Raw genomic sequence first — 20782 nt, 5'->3', positions numbered from 1 at the left:
TTTTGTCTGCTCGTATATGGAAGGTGCAACCGCCGAATGGATGAGAAACATAGCAAGAACTTGTAAAACATATGAAGGGTTCCGCACAGCGTACTGGTCTAGAGAAACACAAGACCGAATTAAGCAAGAGATGATGATGAGCAGGAATTTCGAAAATTCAGGGTTCTGCAGTCCGGTCAAGTTTTTTGAAAATATGACGAAAAAGAACCACTACTTAGATGAACCATGCAGTATGGCGGAAGTTATTTGGCTGTGTTACATGAACTTACCAATAACATATCTGCAAGGTAGGTGCGGTGACAATATGGAGTTGTTTAAAGTCACGCTCAGAGAATTAGAATTTGCCTTTAACAAACAGCAGAACAGGAACAAAAGGAATCAAAGAAAAACCCAGAGTCAGAATCGGGATAATCAAAACAGAATCAATAAGGCCAGGATTGGAATAATGACGGGTACAGACAACGCAACAAAATTTCCAACGAAACAATCAAGACAGGAGCAATCCCACTTGGGAAAATAATAAGAGTCAGTAGACAACCACAGAACTGAGGGGGAACATTTGGAACAATAGTGGACAGTGAACAATAGCAGAAACAACAGCACACGTATCAATCAGGTATGGCAAGGAAATGGTCGCGTCGAGAACGGGCAAGGAGTCGACGTTCGTCCACCAAATCCTGGACGTATACAGGTGGGCAGAAGTAGAAAACGATGACTGACAAGGTCAGAGATCGGGCAAGACAAGAAACAGCCCGAAAACAGCATCGGATACAGTCAGGTAAATATTTTAGAATATGAAGATGAAGGAAAACTGCTGTTAGAAGAGCAGGAGGCAAAATGTAGAGCGGAAATTTGCTTTATGGTCAGGATAAAAATAGGCAACATTAACTGCACTGCGATAGTAGATAGTGGGAGTGAACTGTCTGCGATATCGGACTCACTCTATAAGAAATGTAGAGACTGTGAATCCACCAACACTAGCGGTACAGAAGTCGAAGGTGAGAGGCGCACAAATGAGGAAGAGCACAGAGGTTTCACAATAGACACAAATCGAATTTGATTGCCAGGAACATAAACTTACGGCAAATCTGCTTGTTATACCCAAATTAACAGCAGACATAATTGTTGGGATTGACTTTCTCTCTGCTTAAAAGGCGATAAAAGATCTGGGAGGGGGTGAATTAATAATGGGAGAAAATGACAAAATCACGATCAGGTTTGACGAAGAATCCATAAAAGTACAAATCCCGTCGAATTGCCTAAAATTACAGTTTACGAACCAGCAGACAGGGAAGGACAATGTCCACCGTGAAAAGAAAACTTTGCCGGCCAGTGTGGCCGAGCGGTTCTAGGCGCTTCAGTCTGGAACCGCGCGACCGCTACGGTCGCAGGTTCGAATCCTGCCTCGGGCATGGATGTGTGTGATGTCCTTAGGTTAGTTAGTTTTAAGTACTTCTAAGTTCTAGGGGACTGATGACCTCAGATGTTAAGTCCCATAGTGCTCAGAGCCGTTTGAACCATTTGAAAAGAAAACTAGTAGGGAACATTGTATGCCAGAGAGGGAGCAATTACGTGAAATTCATGAGGATATCGACACAAAAGTAAAAGAACTAAAGAACGTACACTCAACGAATAAGCAGGGGTTAGAATTGACACTGCACAATAATGCAGGAGTCTTCTTACCTAAAACAGGGGCAATAAAAGGATACCGATACCGATTTAATGTGAGGAAACATAGACCTTTTCGTGTTCCACACAATGTCATTCTGTAGTCATACCGGGACAGGGTTTTATTAGAATTACAGAAAATGATTGACGACGGCGTCATTGAACCGGCAACATCCAAATACAACAGTCCTATAAGAGTGGTTGAGAAGAAGGATGGTGGAATCTGACTTGTTTTAGACTCGCGTCAAATAAACACAATTATTCTGCCGGAAACAGATCGCCCTGAGAGGTTAGAGGAACTGCTCCAGAAATTCCATGGGATTATGGTTTTTACTTCATTGGATATGAGATCTAGCTCTCGGCGGACAGAACTCGATCCTGCGTGCCGAAAATATACTGCATTTATTGCATTTGGACAGTGCTTCCAGTTCCGAAGTTTGCCATTTGGATTAAGTACTTCATCTGCAGCATTCATCAGAGGTTTTAGTAGCATATTAAGTTGTAGCCTGAAAGAAAGAATCACGTTAAGTCGACGACGTACTCATAGCTGGGAGCACGTGGGAAAGACATAATGCACTACTGGGAGAAATGCTGGGCAGGTTAAAACTACACGGTGTAACTGCAAATATTAGTAAATCGTGTTTTGGGAGCAGTCAGGTGCACCTTCTTGGTGACGTCATAACTACTGAAGGGATCTCTCCTGATCCAGAAAGCATGGCAGCTATTCCAGAATTTGCAACTCCCAGAACTAGAAAACAACAAAGGGGCTTCTTGGGAGTAACCAATTTACACAAAAAAATAATTTATGTCACTTCTTTGGCTGCACCCCACCTCTGTCAGTTGACAAGCAAAAAGACGCCCTGGGTATGGGATGAGTGCGCAGACTGTGAGTTCAAGCTCTCAAGTCAGCACTTGTTGCTGCTCCTATACTGTCACACTTGGATTAGTCTCGGAACTTTTGCATAGCGACGGATAGTGCAAAGAAGGGATTAAGGGTGATGACTTTCTAGGAGTACGAGCAAAACGGCATAAAACTACTGCGTTCGGGAGCAGAGTTCTGTTGAAGAGCGAAAGAAATTATTCTGTAACGGAATTCGAGGCAATAGCCATAGTTTGGGGCTTTCAAAAATTTAGGTATTTCCCCTTCGGTAGGAAAACGAAAGTTTATACCGATCATAAGGCCCTTGAATTCCTGCTGACCGCCAAACTCACTTATGGAAGTCTGTCGCGCTCGATTACTGCACTACAAGCGTTATTAATTCACAACCGTGAACGTGCCAGGGCCCACTAACGTCAATGCCGATGCACTGTCGCGTTCACCCATAGACATAACAGAGTAGGAAGCAGAAGAACTAGAACACGAACATTTTTCGTTGTTTTACCTCCGAAAGGTGGCGTTCGAAAACTTCATCACTACCACGATGCAAAATATAAGGACAGAGCAGGACAAAGATCCCAACTTACTGGAGATAAAGAGAAAATGGAGGGATCGTGCCCAGGCAAATATACGCCAACATTACCTCCTTTGAAAGGGAATTCTCTTTTACAGAACAAACGTGGACGAGTGGTTGTGGGTGGTGTGTGTGCCACAAGAAGTTATTAATAAACTCATTTGGTACATAACTTAAGCTATGCACACTTTGATGCTCGAAAATGTCTTTTGAAACAGAGGGGATGTGTTATTTCAAAAACACGGAAAGGAGAATAATAAAAGTATTGGCCATCTGCAAAAGTTGCCAAAAGGCAAAGAGAACAATTGTAGCATCGTAAGCCCCGATGTATCCTATAGCACCCAAGAAATTGCGTCATATCGCGTCACAGATTTAATGGGTCCTTTGCCGACAACGCCAAGGGGATATAAGTACATTCGAGTGGTGCTGGAACTCACATCTAAGCTTGTGACGCGACGCCACTTTGGAGAGCCATGGGTCTCACTGTAAGCAGAATATTCTGCAATGACTTCTTAACTCAGGTCTGACCCGTCGATGTGGTTCTCTCAGATAATGGACCCCAATATAAATCAGAGATCTGGAAGAGAACATTAAGGAGACATAAGATCAAAGCTGTCTTCATCTCTAGATTAAGGGCCAGTTCGAATCCTTTGGAGAGAATGACCTACGGAACCTTTGCCGTCTGTACTGTGGCAAAAGGCATACGATGTCTTCCTGAAAGAGTTTCAGGATGTCATCAATGAACTCCCTCATAGCACCACTTTGATACCGCTAATCTCTGTACCAAAGAACAGACCGGCTCCAGATAGAATAGGGGAACTAGGCGATTTCCTGCCAAGGAAACGACAACACCATAGAGCCCTCGTAGCAGAGGCGCTACGTAACATTCGTGTGGCAGGAGAGAAGCGCAAGACACTTGTAGAGACCAAATCGAATGAGCGAGAATTTGTTATTGGCCACCGAGTGTTGGTAAAATCCCACCGTTTATCCAATAAACGAAAGACGTTATGCCACAAATTCTTCGCTGCCGATGACAGACCTGTATGGATTAGGCGATTAGCACACGCGAACGCAGTGGAACTGGAGACCATTAAAAAGGGGAAGTCACCTGGTTTATATCACGTAAGCCATATCAAACACTTCATGGAATAAAAGCAAGGAACGGTAAACCAGTACATGGAGAATGGGATGTCCATTGTATAAATTATGTAAAAGTTTATAGATTAAGTATATGTAGTAATCCAGTATAAAATGATTAGAATTAAGCTGTGGTGGAAAGAACAATAGTTAAACTGAGAGACACCAGCAAGTACAAAACCGTTTAGTAATTCCAAATTAGTCTGTGCCTGGAAAAGACAGAACAATCCCATTGAGTTTATTTAAGAAAAGCTATCTCCCTTTAAATGTGTATTAGTGATGTGAGTGCGCGAAAGGGATTAAACTGTACAAATGGGATGACAGTTTTACGAACGACAAAATATAAAGAAATATTTAATTTGCATGAGTATAGGATGTCACTAGTGTGTGATTTGATGAGCATTATTTACGGAGACAAATGTGTATGCCTCCCGTGTTATTTAGAAGTGTTGATGTTAATTCAATTTGGTGGCCTGCTCAGGATAAAGTACATAACAGCGCACCATGAAAATGTAGAGTGAAACTCTTAATTGTGGTTATTGAGACGAGAGATTAATAATGGTGGCCTGATCTGCACGATGGCATATGAACGGACTAAAATCTGAAACGTTTGTGGGAACTTGACGTAAGAATGTTAAGTATAGTTACTTGATCACCTAAGATTACATACTGATTACTAGACGACAACTATAGCCACAAGAAGTTCCGAAAATTGTCGCTTGAGAGAATGTACTACACTACTGGCCATTAAAATTGCTACACCAAGAAGAAATGCAGATGATAAACGGCTATTCATTGGACAAATATATCATACTAGAACTGACATGTGATAACATCTTCACGCAATTTGGGTGCATAGATCCTGAGAAATCAGTACACAGACCAACCACCTCTGGCCATAATAAAGGCCTTGATACGCCTGGGCATTGAGTCAAACAGGGTTTGGATGGCGTGTACAGGTACAGCTGCCCATGCAGCTTCAACACGATACCACAGTTCATCAAGAGTAGTGACTGGCGTATTGTGACGAGCCAGTTACTCGACCACCATTGACCAGACGTTTTCAATTGGTGAGAGATCTGGAGAATGTGCTGGCCAGGGCAGCAGTAGAACATTTTCTGTATCCAGAAAGGCCCATACAGGACCTGCAACATGCGGTCGTGCATTATCCTGCTGAAATGTAGGGTTTCGCAGGAATCGAATGAAGGGTAGAGCCACAGGTCGTAACACATCTGAAATGTAACTTCCACTATTCAAAGTGTCGTCAATGCGAACAAGAGGTGACCGAGACGTGTATCCAATGGCACCCCATACCATCACGCCGGGTGATACGGCAGTATGGCGATGACGAATACACGCTTCCAATGTGCGTTCACCGTGATGTCGCCAAACACGGATGCGACCATCATGATGCTGTAAACAGAACCTGGATTCATCCGAAAAAATGGCGTCTTGCCTTTCGTGCACCCAGGTTCGTTGTTGAGTACACCATCGCAGGCGCTCCTGTCTGTGATGCAGCGTCAAGGGTAACCGCAGCCATGGTCTCCGAGCTGATAGTCCATGCTGCTGCAAACGTCGTCGAACTGTTCGTGCAGATGGTTGTTGTCTTGCAAATATCCCCATCTGTTGACTCAGGTATCGTGACGTGGCTGCACGATCCGTTACAGCCATACAGATAAGATGCCTGTCATCTCGACTGCTAGAGATACGAGGCCGTTGGGATCCAGCACGGCGTTCCGTATTACCCTCCTGAACCCACCGATTCCATATTCTACTGACAGCCATTGGATCTCGACCAACGCGAGCAGCAATGTCGCGATACGATAAACCGCAATCGCCATAGGCTACAATCCGACCTTTATCAAATTCGGAAACGTGATGGTACGCATTTCTCCTCCTTACACGAAGCATCACAACTACGTTCACCAGGCAGCGCCGGTCAACTGCTGCTTGTGTATGAGAAATCGGTTGGAGACTTTCCTCGTGTCAGCACGTTGTAGATGTCGCCAACGTGCCAACCTTGTGTGAATGCTCTGAAAAGCTAATCATTTGCATATCACAGCATCTCGTTCCTGTCGGTTAAATTTCGCGTCTGTAGCACGTCATCTTCGTGGTGTAGCAATTTTAAAGGCCAGTAGTGTAATAATAAGACCTCATTGCGGTAGCTGCGATACTGAGCAGTGATCACAGTATCATGCAAAAGATTCATCTGTCTGCAGGTACCAAACAAAGATACAGTTAAAGGCGATCGCCACAAGAAATAGCTGGATTATCAACTGAGAAAATATAACCAACCGTAATCTATGCGCCGTTGCGCATTCTGTTCTTATATTCGCAGGGAAACCTACACTACTTTCACAACCAGAGCACCACGGCACGAAAGAATGCTTCTGAGATCAAAGAAACAAAAAAGGGAGTTTCGTAGAATAAGAGTAGAGTAGACACGCTGGCCAGCGCGTTTTGTTTTTTTGGTGTTTGTTATTTGTTTAATTTTAACAAGTAGCGTGGACAGATCTTTACCATATGTCATGGGCCTTGGTGTTGGAACACACTGTATGTCCAAATGAAAATATTTCTCCCACATAAAACAGGTCCGGTGGAAAGCTACCGCAATGAGGTCTTATTATTACACTACTGGCCTTTAAAATTGCTACACCACGAAGATGACGTGCTACAGACGCGAAATTTAACCGACAGGAACGAGATGCTGTGATATGCAAATGATTAGCTCTTCAGAGCATTCACACAAGGTTGGCGCCGTCGCGAGACCTACAACGTGCTGACATGAGGGAAGTTTCCAACCGATTTCTCATACACAAACAGCGGTTGACCGGCGCTGCCTGGTGAAACGTAGTTGTGATGCTTCGTGTATGGAGGAGAAATGCGTACCATCACGTTTCCGACTTTGATAAAGGTCGGATTGTAGCCTATGGAGATTGCGGTTTATCGTATCGCGACATTGTTGCTCGCGTTGGTAGAGATCCAATGACTGTTAGCAGAATATGGAATCGGTGAGTTCAGGAGGGTAATACGGAATGCCGTGCTCGATCCCAACGGCCTCGTATCACTAGCTGTCGAGATGACATGCATCTTACCCGCATGGCTGTAACGGGTCGTGCAGCCACGTCTCGATACCTGAGTCAACAGATGGGGACGTTTGCAAGACAACAACCATCTGCACGAACAGTCCGACGATGTTTGCAGCAGCATGGACTATCAGTTCGGAGACCATGGTTGCGGTTACCCTTGACGCTGCATCACAGACAGGAGCGCCTGCGATGATGTACTCAACGACGAACCTGGGTGCACGAATGGCAAAACGTCATATTTTCGGATGAATCCAGGTTCTGTTTACAGGATCATGATGGTCGCATCCGTGTTTGGCGACATAACGGTGAACACACATTGGAAGCGTGTATTCGTCATCGCCATACTGGCGTATCACTCGGCGTGATGGTATGGGGTGCCATTGGATACACGTCTCGGTCACCTCTTGTTCGCATTGACGGCACTTTGAACAGTGTACGTTACATTTCAGATGTGTTACGACCTGTGGCTCTACCCTTCATGCGATCCCTGCGAAACCCTACATTTCAGCAGGATAATGCACGACCGCATGTTGCAGGTCTTGTACGGGCTTTTCTGGATACAGAAAATGTTCTACTGCTGCCCTAGCCAGCACATTCTCCAGATCTCTCACCAATTGAAAACGTCTGATCAAAGGTGGCGGCCGATAAACTGGCTCGTCACAATACGCCAGTCACTACTCTTGATGAACTGTGGTATCATGTTGAAGCAGCATGGGCAGCTGTACCTGTACACGCCATCCAAACTCTGTTTGACTCAATGCCCGGGCATATCAAGGCCTTTAGTACGGATAGAGGTGGTTGTTCTGGGTACTGATTTCTCAGGATCTATGCACCCAAATTGCGTGAAAATTTAATGACATGTCAGTTCTAGTATAATATATTTGTCCAATGAACACCCGTTTATCATCTGTATTTCTTCTTGGTGTAGCAATTTTAATGGCCAGTAGTGTAATAATGTAAATAAGAACATATGCCTTGAAAGTCACTGTCGTCCATCCTCAACAGACAATCAATGTAATGTACGGTGTTAATCTATATGTTAAAATCCATACACAGGTATCGATGATTTAGACTGTGTGCGTTAGTGGGTGCAGGTGTTCAGGTGACCGGCACTAGTATGACGAGCTGTTCGAGCTAACACTGGACAAAAGCAGCCAGCTGCTGGGGTGGCCGAACTGCTGGTGTGGACGCAGACGGTAAAACCGCTCCTGGCGAGCGCATCACGACAAAAGGAGACGAGACAGCGGACACACGCCGTCGCATTCCCACGTATCAGTTGGGCCCGGGCAACTCGCTAATGATCTGCAGAGTGGTGATATATTCAAAATGGCTTCGACAGCAAATGACGTGGCAGATAAATTGATAGGATCACAAGCGCTGCAGGCAGGCCTTACACAGATGAGGTTTGTGTACTGCAAATTAAGTTACAACGACCTATGTTCCTTCACTAATTAGAATAGTTTACAAGAGGCAGAAGATCACGAAGTAAGAAGATTAGGAACACTAAAATTAATGGCTGAAGCTGAAACACACGAAGAATGAAATAGGAACAGCTACACATACTCTTTGTCAATGCAGAAGAAGTGTAGGTTCACCATCATCCACTGCCTGCACCACATAAAACATGTGTACCTTCTTATCAAACAATTATCTCTCTCGGAAAAGAACACCAGATGAGACTGCCCATCAATGCGACACTCTACCTTGCTGCGCACCTTGTGAACAGACATGCCATGCACTGACGTCACTCTACCTCAGCGATCAGTGCCAATCGACGAGAAAGCTGAGCGGCCAGGGATTCTTATTGGAAACGCACTAGAGTTAATTCACACCAGAGACGCGCATCATTTCACACCATATACCACCTCACACAGATTACAGTGTGAACTTTTAACATTGCAGCGCATCAGCAATCGTGAATAATTTAATGATTATAAAGAATCCGCCTCGATTACGAATAGAAACCGGATGTTGACCTAGGTTTCGGAGCGGATAACCACGCCTTCTTCGGAACACATTAAAACTACAAACTGCCTAAAGAGGCATGGTCCAACATTAATACAGGACGCCCAAAAGGGCAAAAGACTCGCATAAAATGTAAAATAAACGGTACGTGTGTACCATGGCAATAGCTGTACTAAGCTCAAACGCCAGAAGCGTGCTTCCTCACCCCACCCAACGTTCGGTGGACCGGGGGCTCTCAGGTAAACTGAAGTGGCGCCGGCAGCTAGTCTGTGAGAATGGCAGAATAGAACGTGCATGCACGAATTGAGAAATCGTCTCCTTCCATGTGATTGGCATAAAATGTCTTACGAAAGTGATCTGATGATTGGGTCAAAGGTGCAGGAAGCTAATGAGTGTGTATGTATAGTGTCCTAGCTCGAGGATAATTTTAGCACTATAGAACGTGGATAGGCTGAAACTATGTATGTGGGATAGCAAATTCCATGGATGGTCAAAACGCATGCATTCTGGACATACGAAATACCATCAGCTAGAAGCAGGCTAAAAATGTGGGGTATGAATAACCCATTTTTCAATTACTTCGGGTCAGTGATAGTATTTGATGACGCTTTACACACTTATCTATGCGTAGTCATCCTAAAAGCTGTCCAGCACATATTAAGTATTAGTTCGTTATTCGGCCATCTAGAGGACGACACAGTTAAGTCAGATACACTCCCGCATCCCAAAAGGCCTCTCCATTTGGACAGCTCCTACTGTTAGCCAGAAACGTGAATCATTCCCACCACAGGCCACTGTCGGCGCGCCACTCACCCCTAGACAGAATCGTTCTAGGAAATCGGTAACAAACGTATTTGATCTTTATACTTATAAATCAGAAATAGAAATATCTTATGACTTGACATACTTTTCCCTTTGCTATCACAGTGCTCCTCGTCAAATCTATACCTTCCTCCCGACTGGACATAGTCATTCCCTTTGCACATGTCGGAACACACACACACACACACACACACACACACACACACACACACACACACACACTTTATAAGCCTGATGCTCAACGCGAACCTATCACGCATCCCCTACTACTAAGTATAATACTTCGTCAATAACTGATTGCTGGTGATACGAATTAATACTGACTGAAAATCAACGATGTGTGGACATGTCTCATCAGTTTTTCTTGTGAGTGCTACCACTGTGTCTTAGGAAGAGAGGCGTAATCGTCTTACAAACCGCCACATGTTAAGAAAACACGATCGCAAATACTACAGTATGTTACTGTCACAAGTGCTCTTGGTTCTATAGGTGCACACAAGTATCCATGTTAAAAGCTATACTGGTTTTATAAATTGAGATTTGGCATTACCTCCAAATGACTTAGTTTTTCCAGACAAATACCGCGACACTGAATATAGACGGTGGTCGTAGGAGTGTATATTATCAGACCAGCAGTACGGTTACATGTCGCCGACGGTGCACCCTCATAATAAAATTACCGAATTTTGTAAGTGACTCGGCTACGGAGCATGGTATGAAACTGGTATTTGCAACTCCTTCATGCCGCTGCTAGATATATCTCCAGTATTTGTAACACATTCTGTCTTGATGCCATGTCAGAGGTTCTGCGATATATCCACTGAGCTATAGGCGATGGTCGACTGGGAAGGATCACAAATAATAGTAGATGGTGTGCTGATTAAGATCGTAAGAAATGTTCACTAGTTTTTCAGATCTCTAGTGCTACACTTTCGGTAGAAATGATGTCTATGATTTGGAATCAAGTCTTTCCATTCAACCACATACCTGCGTTGTATCCAATGGAGAAGTCCTTTAATGATTACAGCCACTAGCGAATCATATTTCTGGCCTCTCATATCTGGAAACGAGTCACCTTTCTCGAACCTATCTGCTACAGTAAAATGCCAGCGTGGTTTTAGGTAGTCCCTATGCATCTTGCAACTGCCCCTCAGACTCTGCACAACCATCCCTGCAGCTTTGCACAAGTGATCATTCCAATGTGAGTCGGAACTGAGTAGAAGTCGGAGAAAGCTATACTACCATTTTCTGCAACCCGTGTAGAAACAGGCTAAGCTGAGTTACTGTGACAGGACTGTATTTCACCATTCAGTGGAAAAGGGAACATGTTGTCTTAGCCGCACCAACTGTGCATGATGTGTAAGGTCAGCGCCAAAGGAAGCCTGCTCCTGCAACATGAGGTAGTATAAAAGACAGTACAGAAACTGGAAGAAGGACGTGGATTTTGCTACTGCATTGTGGTGCTTCTCCAAACTACAAACAGGTACTACAGATCCACGTCCCTCAGAGCCCATTCATGTCTGTCACCCCAACGTTCTATCATCGTTATTCTGTACCATCCACCAGAGAAAAATTACTAACTATAAAAGCTCCATTAACTTCGTCCAATAGAGAACTTGATTAGATTTTTATGCATCACTCTCCTCCCATATATCGAAAACAAATACCGCATCCATGCTACATCGAGCACATGTGACGATCCAATTAAATATACAGATATCTGATCCACTACACAGACCAGTTTAAAGTTTCATCAACTGTACTGTAGGAGGATGACTGTATCCCGCAGACTATACTGTAAGTCGCAAGAGACGCTCCCTGTGACCCTGTGCCGTTGTTTGAAACATTGTTTTTTTCTTCTGTAACACGCTTTGTACACTGCCATACATTTTGTTTTTCCGCCACGACTTCAAGGTCTGTGTCAGGTTCGAAACTGCCCCTCGCAGAAAACTAGACGTCACACAGTGTAAATCATGTTGTTACCGCTGCTACCATAACACACCACACACAACGGATTTTTTAAAATAAAAGATGGTTACAACATAAGGAAACTGGAAGAGTTTGGTGGCGTTGTGGAGAGTTTCCAAACTGCAGTCCGAAGGTGATTGACGACCTTTACATTTGAACTCATCTGTCACAGTGATGGAATAGCTGAGGGCTCTGTGTTCCTCATATTCCAGTCATGTACGCGATCACTGTTTCCGGTGCTAGCCATCCCCAGAAGGTGTTGCCCCTCCACCAGAACTCAGTCAATCATTATGTGGTAACCAACAGTGAGCCAGTGGATGGATGTGATGAAAAAGACACCATCGATGTACTGCAATAATAAGCATCAAAGTTGATAGTGCAAACAATTTTAGCAATTTTACAGTAATTTCAACACCGACCAATGATGAGACAGCATGTTTCCCAATTTCAGTATCACAGCTAAACTGCCCCTTCTCTACTTTGCGAGTATCATTGTGAATGTACATAGATGATTGCTGTACATCCATTCATTACTAATTCTCTAACACATACATCATCAAAGTATACCAGATAGTGCTCTACATATTTCTAGCACCTTGAGCATAGTGCATAATTTACGATCTATCTCTATGCAGATGGGAGTCACAGAGCATTTCGCAGTCTTAGGATAAAATTAGAGACTGAAAGATCCCCTCGTACTGTCTTTGACAAGCCCGCCCGGCAGCACCGTTAGCCATTTAATCTGCAGCTGACTAGAAGTAGACTGCTACATCCCACGTCTTGTGAATGAATGGACCTTGCCAAGTCCTCGCCCGTCCAAGTGCACAAGATTTCTCCAGATGCATCCATGTCGAGGAGGTTAGTACTCCTTATCGTTGTATAGCAACACATTTGAAATTGTTGTGATGTAATAGCAGACTGTTAAGAAGAACGCGAAACAAGTGATTTTTATGCATGATGGAGCCCCAGACAGATGGAGTTCGAAACATATTACGTAAATCAACTACGCTATCAATATTTTTCTAGTGTCTGGAATCAATACCAGGAGGGTATTGGTAAGAGAGAACATAAATACACGCACTCCTAAGGCTATATAGTACTGCACTTAAAACAAACTATAATGTTAGATCGCTTCAGTTTCTGACCTATCAGTCATGTGGAATGCAGCGCTGTTAACATTCCAATGTAAGAAATATTTTTCCAGCGCATGTCATACATCCGTTCTTCCTCAAGATTTCTCTACGATAAACTATGGAAACAAACCTTAAAATGAAAAAAAACTACTTCCTTAAAATATCGATTCTGTGTTATACAATCACAATATAGCTCTCTAGAGATGTATAGCATCCACTGCTCACATCCGATCACAGTTAAGAAATTATACTATGTCCACATCAGTCCTATATAAAATGATCGCGAGTAACGGAGAATATCTCTTACAAGGAAACAGATAAACGCATAGCAGCGGCGTCCGACATGTGAAACTACAAGTCTGCTGCCACTAACTCTGCAAAGAGCACGTCTGTCAAGCAGATGTATACACAGGGATTGCAGTGTCTCACAAACACCTATTGCTAACTTACAATCATCTTGGTTATGAAACTGAACTATCGATTTTACACCAAAGATGCGACAGGGGAATGGAGTACATCGCATAAATCTTCGTTTGTTTAGAGGAATGTGTCACGTTTCATCACACATGAGATGGAAGTCGTCTGATGACCGAGAGGTTTACTGTTAACGATCGCAAGTAGACACTGCTCTAACACCCACACAGAACATGCAGTTGCATACAAGTTGAACGCAGGCTATGTCACACAACTGATGCATCCTGACAGAACATCAGGAAAAAATGGTCAAATGACCTGCAGCAACTCCCCTCCCCCCCCCCTCTCTAGAATGCATCATCAGTCTACCATTAAATCGTACCTTGTTACACTTCCATCCATTCTATGTCATCCTTTAATGCAGATACAAGTAAGTTTTGAGGTTCTCTGTCTTTTTGAAAAGCGTCAAATACAGTAGTCATCTTGCGTTTATCACTGTTACCTTAATAGACATATAGTAGAATGCTGCCTCGATGGAAAGAAGTGACTGTTTCCCTGGTTCCCTTCGCTTCCATGTAGACGTTTTCTCGGATTCCTCTTGCTGTCGCACACTTGTTCTCGTGTGCAAGAATTCTTCTGCTCTAACCAGAAGACACACAAGCACTTTCTCAATTTCACCGCATTTCGGTGTATATTCTGTCAATTTATATGTATTTTCCACAATTCTATCGATTTTTTATGTCAGTTCCAGCCATGTGATCATGACATAACCTCTCGTTGCATCTACTAAAATTGCTTGTAAATGTAGTACAGCTGCCAACACATAGCACAAATGCACTGATTGGGAGGCATAGTATAGCACTGTACTCGACTGCATCAAATCGACTCCACCCCACATATTCCACATTTGCAGAGCATCTGCTCTGTTTTATGTATGTCTGTGTATGTGTCCAAAATAATATATAATGCATGTGAATAAATTTTACTACTTTAGGAATATGAATCGCCTAGTTAGGAAACTCCTGATGTCATGTGAGAAAGTTAAGGTACAAACTATTGGTGCCCACCCTGTATTGTATAACATCATTCCATATAATTTGTGGGGCTTATCGTTAGCGGACTTTTACAGTCAACTGCCTAGAGGCCAAGGAGGCATTATGTGTGTATTTCTGGTGTTGCAATGCTGGGCAAAACTAATAAAACTACACCCATTAAGGAAGGAAACATGTCATGATATTGTAATGAAACTAAGAGATCATTTCGAAAATGTGGGTAAACCAAAACATTTCCTGTCGGATAATGGAACAGAATTTTTAGCCATGCAGCTTAAAGAATTCTTGGCATGGGAAGGTGTGAACCATATATTAGTTTTTAAATATCATCCACAAAGTAACGCAGCAGCGAAGGTCATGCATGAGTTCAGCAGGCTTTGTCAGACTTATTGCATGGGTAGACATTCAAAATAGACATATACAGTGAGAGAATTTGAAAAGGTACTAAATTAGTTGCCACATTCAGTTACAAAAGATGGCTCAATGGAAATAGTAGGGGAAGAAAAAGAAAGATAGTCCCTCCTAAAGTGGATTGAGTAGCCACAGGAGGATGTAGGTACACAGGTGTTGCATGGCAATAATGTGAATGATTTGCTAATGAGAGGGACTGAGAGAAGGAAAAATAGATGGGACAAGATACACCCACACAGTACAAGATGGTCAAGTTGGTTTTAGCCAGTAGTCACAAAAAGAGTGAAAAATGTGAAAAATTTAAACATATTTCACCCTTTACATGAGGGGCCATTCCTAATAACCAAAATGCTACACCCAAAACAGTCATTTTAACTGACCCATAGATAGGGAATGATAAGCTATATGGATTATTCAAGACTTAAAACCACTCAGCAGTGAATAAGAGAAGGATAATAACAATACAAATGGTCTCAAAATTGTCTAGGGTAATTAATAGATTGTATAACCTTAGAAGTTTGTTAATCATAGAAAAATGTATTCAGTGTTTAGCTGAGTCCGTAAATTGGGAAAGGTCATAAATATTAGCAGGTTGTACACTATGGAAGCTTTGGAAGAAAGATAGCCATAAGAGACAATCTATGATGTCAGTATGACTGTAAGGCTATGAAGCAGAAAAAGGTTTTGAAAGGAGGTTCTGAAAAATTAGTGGCACAATGTGTGAGCTTACAATATTAAAGGTGTTAATGTGACTGTCTGGAAGCAACTTTCAAATGGTTTGTCGTGTTATGTTGGGGAGTGAACAAATCAAATCGACTTTAAAGTCTGGGTTAAAAGTGTAGGTGAATCCAAAAGAAATTGATCGGGTATAAGTTGAACTGTACAAGGAGACAGCAAGATTTGGGAAAGAAGCTGTCTGTGGTGTAGAAAATGTTTGAATCTGTCATCCTTGTATGAAAAGTAGTATTGATCCTGGTTACATGGAATTCCAAAGTGAGTGTAAGACCTGCGAGTGAATAAAACTTTAACCTTTCTATGGTCTCCGATCTTGCCCTAAATGGTGAAATAATATGGAATATTAAACAAGACCTTTTACTGGCTATCAGAAAAGATCAAATTTTGAAGTTTGTAAAATTTTGTGATTTAGGAGGAATTGTTTTACTCTTTGTCAACTGCTGGGGTAGGATTTCTGTCTTTTTTATGGGAAAGAAGATGTAGCTTGAATAATTATTGCAGATAAAGGCATTATACCTTGTGATTTTATTTAAATGAAATGCTATGGGTTGTATAAGTTTTTTTTTGGTAAGAGTAGTTGTACTTTGTTGTTACGTCGAGTTTATACCCTTTCTACAGAAATGAGCAATTGTCTCTGAAATTTTGAATAAGCAATTGTATGATTTAATACAATAGTCACAAGTTTTATTATTCTCTCATTTCTCTGTGGAAATCGAACCACGTAATTGCACTATACTTTCACTTGGCAGTCCATAGGAGTGGGTAGGGACCACTTTTTGGGATCTGAGGTGGTGAAGTTGGTGGTGTTCGTTCTGTAGAATCGATGAACACCACTATTGTCTGGCCCACATGCGAAGAACCTCCCACAGGAGGATAGTCCGTGGTGGGCGTGGGTGTGGATGGGAATGGTTCCAGTCTTTGGGGTCTGTCTTCTGTCCTTGTTTGGGCATTAAAAAAAATGCCTAGGTCTTGCTTTTCGTTTCTTTCTTCACCTATTGGGGTCAGTTTCTATCCACAAGCAATCATTTCATTGCTTGAATCCTTCTTTATAACCAGTATATAAAGCTTGTTACAACAAGATTAGCCCAAGGTAGTGTAGCCCTAGAGGTTTTCAGACCCCAGTAATGAGAATGTTAGTTGGTAACTATTGGGTATACTCAGCACCGTAATAAGATTTGAATGACATATTTTCATTAATTGTGTACAATGATGAATTTGAACAGTATATTACCAAACATTACAGTATATGTAACTGCCATGTTTTATGGGCAAAATAAACAATCTGCTCTTTTTTTGTTAATTACACACCTGCTATCTAATTTCAACATCTGATGATAGATGGACTTACAGACTGATATACATATAGTTGTATGTGATGCAAGCTTACTAAAAAAAGGATTATTTGAAAACGTTTGTTCATTTATAAGGGGCAGCAGGTGCGAGGATACGAGTTTTTCCAGATATTTTGTAGCCAATCTTTGGAAATTTCGTTGTGTGGAAGTGAAATGTTATACTAATTTTGAATGTAAATGAACAAGCTTTAATAGTAATATTATATGTTTATTTGTTATCCAGGATAATCATTCAGAATATATAGTTTTAATTATTATGTAAGAAGGTTTATTAGGGGACAAGTCCTATTTTGTTGTATTTTATGAGGTATTCCAATTGGTCTCTATGCCATTACAAGAGAGGTGTAGGTGTCTTTGGAGTCTTGATTCATGATTGGCAAAGTAGTCAAAGATGGCGAAGAGTCTTCTGTGTCAGTCATGCTGTCAAGGAATACCAATGACCAGAAGCTTATGTCAATAATGTAAATATGTATGTATTGATAAAAAAAAGCTTGTTATTTATTACCCAGAAGGCCTCCTGTAATAAGATACTTATCATCTAATATCCGTGTATTTAAAAGCGCAATAAAAGCCTTGAAAATCTACTCTGAGCTGAACATCACAAGGAGGTAAAACATAAACGAACCCTCACAATATGCCCACAGCTAAATTAAAGAAAACTCAGTCAAGTTATGAATACCTAGGCATAACATTATTCAATACTTCACCTTTACAGGTGTATCATGTCTCACTTAATGATTTTAAAAGAAAAACTGAAACATGGTCGAAAGAAACGTCTTTCTACAATATTTCAGAATTTCAAAACTATTCTAAGGATGATCTGAGGTACTAAATGATTTCTAACGCTAAACTATTTTGTATTTACCTTAGTTTGTCAACAGTTTATTTGGTACTTCTTTCTGTTGTGTTCTATGAACTGTAAAATTAACCTTTTCATGACCTGCGGAACATACGTGTCCCACTTCACTTTTTCGTGCTTCTCGACCAAGGGGACAATAGAAACCCACATCTGTAGTGTACTGCCATCTACTGGAAGTCTTCGCTACTTCTTGAAACCATTACGGACTTCATCCCGCCAAACAGTTGCATTCTGCTGGAAGTTGATCGATACAGTGCACTTGTTTGATCGCTTCTGTGAAAGTTTTTTCATATTTTTCAACTTTTCTTTTGTAAATAAGCAAGGTAAGCATAATAACCGTATTTATTTTGTTTCTTATCATTTATTTGTAAATATTACATGGAATTTCAGTATAAAATGTATTTCAGCGACTTGGTAAACAGGTTTTAGTTTTTGACTGCATGAAATATCAATCACATGCCCAGTGGGATATTTGTCCTACATATTATTTATAATTTCGTTATAATTCGACATTTTGGCTTTATTTCTTTCTCTGTGTGATGCTACATCACTTGACTTGGTAAAGTATTCATACAATAATACTAAAGATAACAATAATAATTAGTTGTGCAATACAGTGTGCTAGTCCAATTGCAGACCTTATTTCAGTTTTCTTTTTAGAAATGTCACATCTGAAAGACGAAGAACTTCTTAAGTATTATTTTTCGCTTCCTAATAATGAAGAATTTTCGGAGGAAGAAGGTGATGATGAAGCTGCAGATGAACTCACCCATCTTGATGCATCCAAAAGTACATCTATTGATACAACACCGACTAGGACATTGGCTGAGCCACCTAGCTATGGTCATCACAACAATGGTGAAAGTGCTAGAATGGAGGTGGCAGAAAATGATGGTATTATGTGTGCAGTAAAAGAAAATGTCGCCGAAATTACCAATGACACTGCAAATGAAGTTATTGTGTGTGCAGAAAAAGAGAATGGGGCCGAACATGCCAATGAAACTGAAACAGAGTGGACTGATGATGTAACTTATTTTGAAAACTTATCAGCAACTCTTGATGTAAGTGCAGATATAAAGTTCGATTTTGGACAAAATGATAAAGAAAAAGATTATTTTTGTACAATTTTTGCTGATGATTATTTGAGGAAGATCAAAGATGTAACCTCCATGCAACTCAAACATATGGCAAAATTGCTAGAGGTAAACAGGTAAGACATGCCAGCTACAATTGGAAAGACTCTGACACTAAAGAAATAAAATATTTTATTGCCATTCATATTCTAATGTTAATACATAGGCTGCCTGAGCTGAGTCACTTTTGGTCCACCGACCCACTTTTAGGTGTAAGTGCAATTTCTCAACTAATGCATAAAACCATGTTCAAAAAACTGACTGAAAACATTCATTGCAATGACAATGCTACAGCAGTACCAAAAAGTGAAACTGGCTATGATCGACTACACAAGTTACGCCCAATAATTGACGCTATCAATTATAATTTGAAAGAAGTATAGACTCCATCAAATATCATGGCTGTTGATGAAAGTATGGTCCCATTCAAAGGGCATTCTTCTATAAAGCAGTACCTTCCAATGAAGCCTGCAAAACGAGGTTACTAAACTTGGTATCTTGCCGATTCAAAAACAGGTTTCATAACCCAGTTTGAGGTGTATACTGGAAAGGCCACCCAAGACTCATCGTTCACTTTGGGAGAAAATGTTATGCTCCATCTTACTGAATCATACATGCAGTCTCACCGACTAATTGTGTTCGATAACTTCTTCACGTCATACAATCTGATGAAGTCACTAAATGAAAGAGGACTTTTTGAAGTTGGAACATTGAGGACAAACAGAATGGGACTTCCAGGTATGATCAAGAAACAAGACAAATTACAATGGGGGCAGTTTATGTTCAAAACAAAGGGATGTGTCCCAGCAATAAAATGGAGAGATAACAAGACTGTGACAATACTAAGTATTTATCATAGCCCAAAAGATGTAACCTTTGTCAATAGGAAAAACAGAGATGGTACTTCATCAGAGGTCTTCTGTCCTAAAGCAGTTTCATAGTACAATACATTTATGGGAGGTGTGGCTCGCTTTGATCAGACGTGTGAGAGATATGCAATTGGAAGGCGATCTCTACAGTGGTGCCATCGTCTTTTCTTTTTCGTAATTGACCTGGGAATTGTTAACACTTTCATAATGTGAAACTGTAAGCATTAGGGAGGACATAACCGGTTATCGTTTCGCCTTTCACTTATCAGACAACTAACAGCAGTTATGAAATCAAAAGAAGAGGAAGACCAAATTTTCTACGAAGAAACAAGCCGGGTATCAAGAGTGTATCAGACGAAGTTCGCCATCAAGCTGTAAAACATTTTCCAGTAAAAGACACAAGGAAACGCTGCAGGTTCTGCAGCACAAGCAGAAGGAAGTACGAACCAACATGATGTGCATACACTGTGAAGTTCCTCTATATGTACATCCCTGCTTCGAAAAATTTCGTAGAAAATAAATGTTCCTGATATCTGCATTGGTAGAATCAACATCAAACATAATTTGCAATATAACGCTTGTATTTCGATAAATTGGTTACAGAAATTAATTATTTTTGCAAAAGTTGCAGCTGAAATTAAATATTCTCTCTTATGCTCTGTTTTTATTCAAACCTATGCAATACTCCCACCTAATGACCAATGGGACATATAAAATATTTAAA

The 20782-nt window shown here is 41.3% G+C and overlaps 2 protein-coding genes across 2 annotated transcripts in view; both read left to right on the top strand.

Moving 5' to 3' along the window:
* LOC126175461 (thymidine kinase 2, mitochondrial-like) overlaps window positions 1-20782 on the top strand; it is a 228140-nt gene that overhangs the window by 65965 nt on the left and 141393 nt on the right. The gene's annotated exons all lie outside the window — the stretch shown is intronic.
* LOC126176448 (uncharacterized) lies at window positions 19588-20130 on the top strand. The gene is made up of 2 exons (XM_049923605.1): window positions 19588-19603; window positions 19706-20130. The coding sequence occupies exons 1-2, from the start codon at window positions 19588-19590 to the stop codon at window positions 20128-20130; spliced, it is 441 nt and encodes a 146-aa protein (XP_049779562.1).

The sequence above is a fragment of the Schistocerca cancellata genome, chromosome 3 (genome assembly GCF_023864275.1).
Source record: "Schistocerca cancellata isolate TAMUIC-IGC-003103 chromosome 3, iqSchCanc2.1, whole genome shotgun sequence".
In the NCBI taxonomy this organism is placed as follows: Eukaryota; Metazoa; Arthropoda; class Insecta; order Orthoptera; family Acrididae; genus Schistocerca; species Schistocerca cancellata.
The sequence above is the reverse complement of the archived record's forward strand: the minus strand, read 5'-3'. Positions and strand labels throughout refer to the sequence as shown.